The 13,245-nt window shown below is 36.2% G+C and overlaps 1 protein-coding gene across 4 annotated transcripts in view; it reads right to left on the reverse strand.

The window, feature by feature from the left end:
- put (activin A receptor type 2 punt) overlaps positions 1-13,245 on the reverse strand; it is an 83,307-nt gene that overhangs the window by 52,171 nt on the left and 17,891 nt on the right. For all 4 annotated transcript variants that reach the window (XM_081749158.1, XM_081749157.1, XM_081749156.1 and 1 more), the window contains exon 4: positions 3,839-3,972. In XM_081749158.1, the coding sequence (XP_081605284.1) occupies positions 3,839-3,972 (134 nt within the window). The remainder of the gene's footprint in view (positions 1-3,838; positions 3,973-13,245) is intronic.

The following is a 13,245-nucleotide window of genomic DNA, read 5'->3' on the forward strand; positions in this document are numbered from 1 at the left end:
TTGCCAACCCTGCTTGTGAACATTAAATTAAATATTTGATTTAACATCCCCCAGTATGTACACTCATGTCCAAAATTATTGTCGCTTATCTATAAATATGTTGTTCTAGGAATACAATATTATAACAAGTTCGCCGGGTATTTCTTATAATGTTAGTATGTGTATAATCGGCAAAGACATGTATGTGACAAATTTCATGTCAAAAGAGCATTAAATAAGAACAATAAAACAAAAATAAAATTTTCTTGTTCATTTAGCAACATTTTATTTTACTCCTTATAATTTTCATAATTATAATTATTTTCCTATGAAATTTACCACAGATATACATTTCCCGACTATACACATAGTATCAGTATTAAAAGTACCCTGCAAAATTATCAAAATATATTCTTACAAGAAGACAGTTATAGATATGCGACAATCATTTTGGACATGAGTATACAATAGACTAATGGAAAGGGATGATTAATGGAAATCAATGATTACGGAAGAATTGATGGAATGAGACTGTACGAGAAACAGAAAAACTCTGAGAAACGATGTTATCCACCACAACCTTACATGGCCTGAGACACCTACAATCAGAGGTAAGCACTCTGTCACTGAGCCACCGTGCTCCTCTTCTGGACGTCTCGTACGCGGTACGTCTTAGAAAGGTTTATCACTGTTTTTAAATTTCCTAAACCACGATGTATCGTCTGTTCATTCACGACATTGCTACTGAATGCCTGGCACATTTTTCGCCCCATTTCATTAACGTTTGTCTTCAGTTTAAACTTGTAAAGTATACAGGGCATAGAATACTCTTAAGAGTTCTGATGTTTGATTTCCTCTCATTAACATTAACGTTTAACTGTAGAAACCATCACCAGCAGACTACAATACATACACAGATCACCAGCTTCACTAACATTATTGTCTTGAAACGAAAGGTGTAGAGAAGCGCGTGCAGATTACCGCGTAGAAAGCCAACAAAACTTTTTTTCTGTTTACTTAATATTTAGCACAGCTAAGATGATAAATAGCTAATTTATAGAATTAAAAAAAAAGAAGTAACTACAGAAAGCAGTCATTGTATAACATTTAAACAGGTTTGGAGATCGTAGTATTTGTGACAAGATAACAATTTTGTAGATCATTCTATGTGGCCATGAAACCACATATTTTATACATACACAAAACAATGTAAATACCTACTTTAAAAAAGTTATACTTAATCGCACCGAAAACCAACTTTGGACCCAAATTAATATTCAAACAACCTAGGATTGGAAACATATAGATCTTGGATCGTATTTAGTGGGATGTTTTCCCACTCTTCATACAATACCTGCTCCAGTTCCTCGGAGCATGATGGAATGTAACGGGACCTCATGCTATTTTGTAAAACGGGGCATAATTTCTAAATTGTGTTTAAATCGTGTGACTGCAGAACTCACGAGGGAGTGGATAATTTCTGTTGACGCTCCACAAAGTACGTCTGGACGTTCCTAAATGTGTAATTAAAGTCATCTTATCCTGGTAGATTTCATCACCTATAGGAAACAATGCCTGAGCCATTAGGTACACAGATATGGGAGACTTCGAAAATTATTCAAATTTTTTGCAGGTCATTATTTCATGCAGAATACTACGATATGATTGTCCACAATATGACAGAATCACTTCAAATGCAAATATGTTCCAAAGCGAGGATCACAGTAAAAATACATTCAATTTATCGGCAGTCTATTTGTTATGATTGTTCTTATTCGTCCGCTTATATATCCACTCGGTATTCTCGCAGCACTAGTTTTTAAGAAAACGGGGTTCTCTAGGTGTGAACTGAGCTTTTCGATCACTTTCGTAAGAGTTGTCTGACTTTCGATAGTGACAATCCCCTTTACGACACCTCTGTGCGTATCAAAGAGTTTCGTTTCTCGTCCACTATTCTGTATCATGAAAAACGTTTCCTTACTCATACTATATGTTAGTATGACGTTTTACACAGTAGTTTGCCATACTACCAGGTCACGTACCACTACTGCCACAGACGCGTACCAAAAATCTTCAGTACTTGGAAGTCAGCAAGGTCAGACACCATGACACACCAATGCAATATCATCATGATATTCACGGATGGACTGGTAACAGGTAACGTTAAGCTGCAGGGTCAAACCAGAACTTGGAAATTTACATTTGCAGTCAATAACACGTGACGTACATGAAAGCAACTCAGTGATGCTTTCTCACGGCTATTGAAATCACTTCATCCACTTCCCGTACATCGAATAAGGTAAAATAAAATATTAGTTGATAATATACAAAGATAGATTAGAATCGAAAAGTCAAGTTTTACAATTATAATTGACATGATTACTACTGATTATTATTAATGCAAACATGGTCGTTCAGTTGTTTAAAAAAATAGATGACAAGAGATTTCATTGTCAACACAAACCTATACAAGGTGTATGAAAAAGTGAAAAATAGTCGAAAATTCCTGACGATATTCCAGAACGAATTCGGCTGCTATACTTATATATTATTGTCGTTCACTTCCAAAAGCTCTGAAATAGTTTTAGTTGAGTTTTTGTGTTTTATGTCCTTAGACAGATAGAAATTATGAAAGGCGGGACCTACGGCTTTTAGGAATATTTGACAAACATTGGAGGGATTTTTGACACAGACTCTAGCATCACTGTGTTTCGAGATGCCTAAAATCAACTGCTCTAGTAGTGTGAAGTTACGTGGTTTTTAGCAGTAGCATAATTTGTCATTAGCTTGAGGTTATGGGAAGAGGGGGAGTCAAGAAGGCTTTCCAATCACTCACTCTTTTCATTAATATATTATTATAGTACTGACTGATGAAACACGGATCGTGGCTTTCTAGGTTATATTCTGCCATTTTTAGGGCATAAATTCATGTACATTTTCAGTTTTCAAGTCACAGAAATCGGAGGCCCTAGTAGTGATGTAGAAGTTTACATAGTGATGATATATACACGGATATAGAATGTTGAGAAAATTTAAACGAAAATACACGATATGAATTTTCCGGTATGTTACTTGTATGATCTTATACAGTCAGCTGTAGTCTTCTACTTTAGATAAAGAGCTCAGTGATATAGCGTTCACCTCTGGTGCACGGGGTCCTTGGTTCGATCTCACCTCGCGCCAAGTAAGCTTTTGAGGTAGACAAGAGTCGGTTTTCTCAGGACTCTCCCGTTTCCTCCCACTTTCTTCATTCCACCATTTCCTTCATTTCTCATCGCCTCCTTTAGCCTAGCCGGCATAACCATGAGACGTAAAACTTAAAGATTTCATTTTTTAGACAAGGAGATGTAAAAAAGCATTACAATTTATTATACATCACATCTACTTTTTGATGATGTTAAAGAAATTTTTAGAAAAAAGTTTTTTTTATTATATATACATATATATATAGCGATTACTGTTTTTATACCCGTATATATATAATAGTATAACGTTGTAAGTTTCCATACAGTATTATATAATCGGGAAGTTGAACAAAGCACAGGTGATGCTGTTACTGCGACAGTTTGTCTTAAAATTGTTTTGTATAAAGTCTAGACTTATAGGTCATCTCGATTACTTTTTTTTTTTTTTTTTTTTTTTTTTCAATTTTGCGACACACACGAACAAATAGAGCAGCACAGAACAGCCGCTCGATGTGTCGTATCTGTTGAGAAAGTTCGTTTTAATCTATAGATCTACTGACTTATGACAACACAAACAAGGATAAACAAAAGAACCTTTCTTATTACTTGAACATCTGTGAGATGCTGGAAAGCTTTCGCAGTGTAAAAGTTATTTATAATAAATGTACGCTTACCTCGTTGAAATAAGCCATCTTGCGCTGCCTATAAAGCCAGTAACAAAGAGCACTGACTATAGTAACTGCCATCAAAAACAGGAAAACGTACAGCAATACGTTGAATCCTTGGTTGTCAACAGGTAGAGGTGGGACTGGAATGAAATAACAAAAAACATTAGATGTATTACACTCAAACTTTACGCAATGTTTTAAACGGTTGCGATTGCAGCTTTCCGACTTAAAATGTAAAAGAAATTAGAAAAATCACTAAAACTAAAATAAGCTACTTATGTACGAATGTGGAATGATACGGTCATACCGAATTTCGTGTCTTGACATGAAGCAGTAATAATTCACAGCTACTGCAACTACACTGCCACACATTCTTAGAGGATGAACTCTCAATAATGCGTTACTTACAATCATATACATACAACAGAAGTCTTTCACCAAGCATCGTAATCAAGTCAGTTTTGTTTAACTTCCCACGTCTATGCCCTTTAGGCTAAAGGAGACGGATAATTAATGGAAGTGTATACATGTATTTTTATTTTTGTTTGCTCACACGGAATCAAACCTGGGGCTACGTGCACAATAAATGCACGCGCTAGTCACTGAACCAGCGGGGACGGCTAAGCTTTGGTTTGTATATATAGAGTGTTCTAAAAATGGCGCCCACGGACGACAGTACTAACATGTCTACATAAAGCGAAAATGCTATATAATGATATACTGTCAGGAGCTGCCTCCAGTCGCTACAGAGAACTGAAAATTTCACTACGTGTCAAGGGCATAAACCAACTCTGAACTATTAGGATTGCTCTACAAATCCATCAAGCAATTATATCTATTGTCTCCAAATGCCAGTTATACCCGGTAGATGCAGAGTAAATGGAAATTATATGCGTTATTACGTAATAGTTATATTGAGGGTATCTTGGATTATTTCGAACATGTAGATTGGCTATTCATTTGTTTCAGTGTTCACTGTGTATTCCTTTTTCGATTGGAGAATGAGTTATTATTACTCCTATAACTTTCATTTAGTCTGTTAGGCATGTTTGCACCGATAGAAATATATCACTACCACAATTGCGGGATGTGAGGGTGTAGAACTTTAGTCTCAAAGTAAGATGCATTTACCTTGGCCTTGAAATGGACGCGATGGATTGGCAACTGGCGCAGAAACCTCCTACTACCATGAAGTCCTTTAAAAAGTTCCTTCTACATCTCTATCGAAATTGGAGTACTTCTTCCCATCACCTGGGAGGGTAAAAAGTAGTTCTGGGTTTAGGTGTCAGTAGAGAGCGGAACTGAACCTTCGTCGACAGTGACAACCAGGACTGTATTTACGCACGGGCCAAAGAAGTCTGGGCCCAGACCGCAATATTAATATATCGAGATTTCAGTACGGAAAAGGTTCTTCACGAGAAATTTTAAGGAGATTTTATCATGAAAACAATGATGGTACAACTGCGCGACTGATTTTCTCGTTACGACGTTATTTGCTCTAAAAGAAATTGATGTGATATGTTTCCCAGGTTGATCCGTGCATTTGATTGTATGCTCGGCCCGTTCCAAAGTCTGAACGTAAGCCGCAGCGACCCTATTGTTTAGGCCCATATTGAATACTAACCAATAAAAGGGGAGGTTAAATTTTCCTTGAGTCCAGGGGCGTACAGTAACTGAATACATACCTGGTGAAAACAAATTGCCATTTTTCACCTGCAAAATAAGTATTATTCGTGTAACTCTCGTGATTTTTTTCCTGAACATGCATGAGTAACAGCTCGTGACTCATCATCCTGTGATGTTCCTCCAGATCCAAACCTTCTGTGATGATACGATTAAATGTGTTCTATGATACACTGCACATTGTGGTAAGATGAACCTAGATAGAAGGGGTAGGGACTGATATGGATAGTTGTATGTTGCGCACATCAGATCCGGGACACGCCCGTCTGTCTTCACATCTCAAGCTGATATGCCACTCCTTCCAGCACATATACTGGCAGTAGCTGCCATACTGTACTTTGCATTGCTAAGTGTATATATGTGCCACTCCCAAAACCTTATCACTTTGACCAACATATGTGCATCTCACATCGAGCATTTCCACATAGATCTACACTTGCCTCAGTACAACATTCGATAATCATGGACACGTTACCTTCTCAAACACTGTGCCCGTGAACAACTGACGAAACTTGGCCATCTAACGGGAATCAATACTTTTAATACCTAATCCAACTGCGCGCTGTCCAAGTTGTAATACAGTTCATTTAGTACGAGTGGCTAGTATTGGTCTCAAGAATTCCAGTCAAGTAGCATCTCACTCGGAATTGTGTCACTAACGAAGAAACTAAAGACGACCAAACATTTTACTTCAACATATAACAGCGCCTAGAAATCAAACTGGAGACCAAGTGCATAAAAGGATAATATTAACTATGACCCTGCGCAAGTGTTAATACGTAATACTATCAAAGCACTAATATAAAATAAAATATAAAGAACAGAAAGCTCTGTCCATAAAGTTACGTAACCTAGATTTTTAATTTGAGTAACTTTTGAACTATAATTGATGAATAAATGGATCTGTCATTGATTATTCGTATTCTGTATTATTTTTGAAAACTTATGTGATAAGGAATTCACGTTTACCATTCATTTATTCATTTGTTTGTTTACTTAAATATAGGGTTCTTACAAAATTACTTTTAGCAGTTTCCCTGATTTTCAGGTACAAGACCAATCATTTTCCCTGACCCGCGACACTTAATAAGATAATGATGTACTGATGAGGAATACCTGTAAGAGCTAAATAAAGGCTTGGGCCAGTAATTTTCAACCTGTGTGTTACTTTCCGTTTGCAACACTATACAGCAGACACAAAGCCATACAAATTGCTAATTAACAGTAGATAAACAGACAAGCGTAAGCTAAACAAAGAATTGCTATTTAAGCTAGTGAAGAAACTCTATAAAGACATCTTCAAATAATATTACACATTGACGTTAAACTTCTTTAAAAAATGCGAACAAATTGGTCACCCTTCTCCCCAATGAGCAGCTGTAACTTAAGAATTCTTTTAAAAAAATGTCAACAAATTGATTTTGTTAATTTCGAAGAAATTCGGACGCGCTCCCCAAAATTTAGTAAACAATGGAAAAACAATGGAACTTCTCAACATTTTTTCGAATTCAATAAAATGAGAAAAGGAAACAATGAGTTAAACTTTTCAGAATAATGTGTAAATGTAAATGCAATTGTGAATTTTCCCCTAAAACGCAAAAATTTTTGAAAGTTTAACATAATCAAAAGTTATGGGGTGCGGACATAACGGACGTTTAAGTACTGCTTGAGACCTCTCATTTTCTCTCTTCTTCCAAAACCGAATTACATCTTGTTCTCGCACCTTTTACAGAAATTAAGAGTTCTGGGTCTGAGGCACTGAGACATCTAATTTCACCTATGTAGACCAAATAATCTACCAGTTGTCGTTGGACTACTAAGAAACCTCTTGCAAATTTTCTACCAATAAACTTTTGTTAATAGAAAAACCAGACTTTACACTTGCATTTCCATGTGAAATAATTAATATCATTTTCACACGACTCAATAAGTGTTTGAATTCACTTTTGTCACTTAGAACTGATTTATAAAACTCATCAAGATTTGTTTTGCTTCTATCTGAAATAAGACGCCAGTTCCATCTGAATTATAAGACGCCAACACACTTTTAGACTGCTGGAGAAAAGATTCGAACTCTCTCTGAACTAGCTCTGCTTTAACATCATCGAGACGAAGCAACTAATGGAGTATTTCCAAGCGCTTCGTCTTCCTTATCCGGGCAATTTTAGGTTTATACAAGATAACAAGAGGATCAAGGCATGAAATGGCACGAGTGAGAGGATATCTAAAGAGGACATTTTTCGAGTATTTTTTCAGTAGGCCTTATCAAAAATTTTTGACAATCACTAAAGAAACTGCACTTATCTACTTCCTTGACATCATTAAGCTTTCCAATCAGGGTTTGAAAAAAAACGGGCTGTTTTTGAAAAAACCAAACCCACCTGGGTCCATATGTTTTTTTTCAGGGTTAATCGGTTTTTTTTTTTTTTTTCGAAATATTTCAGTCTTTGGGGTAAAAGTGTTAAAATGTGACTCATATTTCAAGATTGTCATTGTCACAACTTGCAACAATTTTCTACTTACTGCTGTTTTGAAAAAATATGGCCGCCATTTTGAAATTTTACATTTGATCGCCGAGAAAATCTATACAGTAAATTTAGCATATCTCGTGCTTCCACCGTCAAAATTTTAACTTAAAAGACTGAAAATTGCGCTTCGTAGCGTGGATACTCGCGGTTTTGAAAAAATGACCGCCATTTTGATATTTTATGTTGGTATGCCGCCAAAATCTATACAAGACATTTAGAGTGTCTCGTGCTTGTACTCTGAAAATTTTAACTTAAAAGGCCGAACGTTGTACCCTGTAGTGTGTGGTAGAGGCAGACAAACGAGTTGAGTTGATTTTGTGTTTAACGTCCCTTTTAGCAGCGAGGCTATATGAGAAAGGACCTACTGATTAACGTGGAATCCGAACCACATGAGCTCCCTCCGGGAAGCAAACCCGGGTCCCACGTCGAAGACGCGTACACTAACCGTATAGCCATGAAGGAGCTCGGCAGACAAACGAACAAATGTAGACCAAGTCATCCAGAAGCCTGACTGACGTTCGCCAAATATGAATACCAAAAGGGGCCTATTAATTTAAAACAAAGATACAATTCATGATGTATAAAATAAATAATTTTTTTAAAATGTCTTATACGAAATTAACATCTTCCAGCGTAAATAAACGTGCCATACTTTTTCCATGAGAAAACGGGACACCTCAGATCCCCCCCCCCCCAACTTTCCAACACAATGCAATGAACTGTAGTCTGGTTATGAACAAAAGTATAATAAGCCACGGTGGCTCAGTGGTAGAGCGTTCACCTCTGGTGCATGGGGTTCCTAGTTCGATCCCAGCTCGCGCCAAGTGAGCTTTGTGGTGAACAAACACCTTGTGCGTGGGTTTTCTCGGGATTCTCACGTTTCCTCCCACTTTGTTCATTCCGTCATTTCATTCATTTCTCATCATCACCGTCACCTTGAGCATAGCAGGCATAACCGTGAGACTAAAACTAAAAAATTTCATTTTATTTATTTATTTTTTTATTTTTTTTTTTTTTTCAAGAATATAATAGGCAAAAGTTCACTAAGCAGCAGCTGCTTTTCTTTGTTCGTACCCTGCAATTAATTGTACATACTGAAGATGCCTAAAAACTTAAGATGTGCTATAAAAATGCTTTACAGGAAAACAATATGCAAATTATTTAAATCAGTGGTACAATCCGCGGCAAAAAACCTGCAACATGAGCATATAAGTTTAGTGTGAAATGACGAAGTCTTTTGCTCCAAAACAAGTGTGCACAGGAGGAGGCATAGGCTTATCCTGGCGTGATTCGTTCCACTTAGACGTTATGTTCATTCCCTGTGCTGTTAGGCGTAGTTTCACAATAAACTTACATCCTCATGTTGCAGGTTTTTTGCCGCGGATTGTACAATCTACCTTCAATATTCTTCGCGCGTTTAGTAATATTTATTTACATGGCTGTATTTGCCAAAATTACGTTCGTCAGTTTAATCTGATGAAAAGCGAATCCTTGTGTCGTGTGTAATTGTCAGAACTAGATTTACATTTTTCTAAGACCTGGACCAAAGCACAATTCTGTGCCCCTAGCCTCTGAAAAATATTATAATTCCTGTCAACTTATCTAATGTGTTGCTGGAGAAAAGGTTAGGCATCTTCCCTGTGTTTGTAAATGTAGAAACATTCAAAGCCATTTTTTTTTTAATGTTCCGTAAAATAACCGAGTTTCTATCAAGTACAATGGAAAAAGTAACATTGCAAATTTCGCTCGCTATCAAGTCGAACAGGGTGGTGTAATAACTTCCTTGAAACTGAAACTGAACTTGCAACAGCGTACTGTTCATTCACTAAGGGGAAAGGATGCAAGGAGAAAGACTTCATTCACTACAGGATTCCCAGTCAATGTCAGATTTTTTTGTTTTTCACCTTTCGAATAAGCTGATATTGATAGCAGAAATGGAACGAAGTTAAAATACGGGACATTTCCCTGTCCCAAAACGGGACTTTCCTGTTTTTTTACGGGACGTATGGCAGGCTTAAGAGTCTTCATCCCGGCGAAATTAAAATACCGCTAATTTTACAGTAATTATTTGATATCTTCAAATAGATAAAAGATAATCGAAATGTGGAACAAGAGCGCCCTAGACAATACTATTTTACATGAGATACCGTTATAACGATTCACTTATCTCCTTTCGATTTCGAGCCATTTTGAAAATTGGCATTTAATTTCGCGTTTCTAAACAGCTGAAAACGGAAAGCCACTAGATGACTTGTGATAACGGTGCCTCACGCAAAATTATATTGTCTAAGGCGCTCTTGTTCCATATTTTAATTATCTTTTATCTATTTGAAGATATCACATAAATACTGTAAAATTAGCGGTATTTTAATTTCGCCGGGATGAAGACTCTTAAGCGTAAAATAAATAGTTTTATTGTTGAAGTATTCATTTCGATCCTTCTGCGTTTAATTCGGGAATTTCCCGAGCACTTCTCTCACGGCGTGTACATCAAAACTTCCACTAGTACGGATATTTGAATTCAGCACTTGAAACAGTAAGCGTTACTCCGAGCATTAAGCTTCTTAAATTTGACAAGAATTTTTACGCTATTGCTGGTGCTGTGTTGATTCTACAGAATGCTTATTTGAAGAGTAGCAACAAATGACTGAACTAAACTGTAATTGTTGGAAAACCAAATTTTAGTTGAAGAAACTTGTGTTTTACATCAAAGGTAAGAAATAATACTAATGTATTTACATATGTACTATTGGTACTGGCACCTATGATCTTAAACCCGTCAAGCATATGAGTGATAATGTCCCTCGGTGTCATCAAATCGACGAGCACACTATTCACGGAAATATTTTTTAAAGTACAAAATTGCTTATTTTACTTCAAATCTATATATATAAAAGAGAACGTACAAAATTTTGTCCGCTCATCACGCTAATACGGCTGAACCAATTTCTTTCATTTTTGGGGGGTTATTAGGATTTGGACCCTAGATGGTTTTTATCATATCACTTTAATTTTTAATTACCAGTGTCTTGAGATAATTGACCATTCAAGTGTCCATAACGTACAAATCCTTTGTTATTAGTTCATCATAGGTAAAAATAAACGTATTTATATGCAACCCGCATGACCGTGTCACTCGGCGGGTTAACATAAATGACAGGCGATATACAGCGGAAAATAGCTTGAATCTTCTGTTTAAAATTTTTTAATTGATTTGCTTATTTTTACAGACACTTTTACAATATGCCAGCACCGGGATGACCGCAGCGAAGCGGGGCGGGTTAACATAAATGACAGGCGATATAATGTTGAGATTTACTGCAATCTTCTATGGTTTTTATCATATCACTTGAAAGCGAAAAAGTAAAAATTATCTAAGTAACAAAGTTTATTGCGTTCCGGGGTGACCGCAGCGAAGCGGGGTGAACGCTGCTAGTAGGCTATAAGCATAATCCATACATTAATTTGTTCTATAATTATCTCAAGCTAAGTTTTTTTCTTTTTTCTTAATTCATTCATTTAGTGCATTCAGAACTTTATAAAGGTCTTATGTTGAATGTTGTTGGGTACCTTAACGTGGAAGCCTCTAATTCGCCCAAGGAAAGTCTAAAAATCTGATAAAAAATCACTTACAATGTTATCACCTTAGTTGTATCAATAATATACTAACAAACAGGTCAAAAACCCAGGTGGGTTTTAAAGTTTTTTTTTTTTTTTTTTTTTTTTTTTTTTTTTCAGGTGGGTCCAACCGTTTCCAATACTTTTTTTTTTCTTCCGAATTCTATATCTATTGGGTTTTCAGATTACTTTTAACTTTTAGATCCATAGACATTAACTTATTTGCCGTTATGATAAAGTGAAGAATTTCTTCTTTTAGAAAACGCTTCAATAAAATTACAATAACAGTAACAGTTCTCCATATAAGAGAAGGCCCATAGGTTTATCGGTCTGAAACTTAGTTAAAATCGGTTCTAGCTCCAACGCCACAGATTTGAAAAATGTAAGTTCAGCAGGCATAAGGGGATCTTGAATACTTGATTTCACTCTGTTTACGGTGGAATTTTGGGAAAGTTTAGTGTCAGGACTTTCAATGTAACGTTTCACATTTTCAAATAGTTTTAAAGCTCTGTCTACACAATCAGCATTTTCCACCCATCGAACTTAAAAAGCAACAACAGAATTTCCTCGAAATTTTCACTGCTCCTACAATATCAGAAACATTCCTCTTCGGGCTGGTGACTCACTGCGCAATTAATAAAGATTTCGTAAAAACTTGTTGAGGTTCCATTCAACCATTAAATGTCTCCTTAACAGGGCACCGTGTAGCACATGCAAACAACAGGATCCCATCATTTCCCTGTACCTCAATTTCGGTTTGTAGAGATGTTAGAAACTTCCGATTGACATTGGTTCCATTCATGTTTATTTGGAGTATCTTGGTCAAATCAAAACTTCTGGGAAAGCTTCTTTAAATTTCAACAACAAATCATTTGCAATTTCAAATCATTTGCAAATATATATAAAACAAGAGGTCAAGTACATTGTTGTAACACTATCTTCAATTTGATCTTAAATCGCACATGCAGATCCATATGACCCTTCCCAGCAATTTTGTTAAAACGACTCGTCAAATGCAACAACAAAATATTCACATTTTTCCAAGCTGCTTGTAAGTTTTTTTTCTGGAGCAATACCGTAACATACAGTGTAGCTATATTTAACAGGCCCCAAGTGAAAATTCTTTGCTATGTTATTGTTTCGAAACATAGTCTGAAAGAGAAAGTCACCGTTTTTACACAAATTGTAAGTATCTTTGCAATTCATGAGTCTAAATTACTCCATAATTTCAGCAGCTGTAGCTTCCTTCGATTTTATATAGTTTGAAAGGTCTGCAGTGGTTTTATTACCACTTGAAATAGCACCATGTACACCATGAAGTTTTTCAGAAGACTGTACAAAACGGGTTTTTGTACAACTCAACGAAAATCATTTATTTGTAGTGCCTTTTTTAACGAATAATGACTTAATTTTTGGCTTATTTTATTAAATAGGTAAGATGGACAATAGTTTTATTTCCTGAGAAAAATCCCCAATTTTCCTTGATTTCCAGGTTTTCCAGGTTAAGCACCATTTTCCCTGATATTTGCCCTTCGTTTCATTCTCCCTGATCCTTCCCTGTTTACCTTGTTTTCCAGATTTGTA

This window comes from Thermobia domestica, chromosome 2 (genome assembly GCF_964235325.1).
Source record: "Thermobia domestica chromosome 2, izTheDome1.hap1.1, whole genome shotgun sequence".
Classification (NCBI taxonomy): Eukaryota; Metazoa; Arthropoda; class Insecta; order Zygentoma; family Lepismatidae; genus Thermobia; species Thermobia domestica.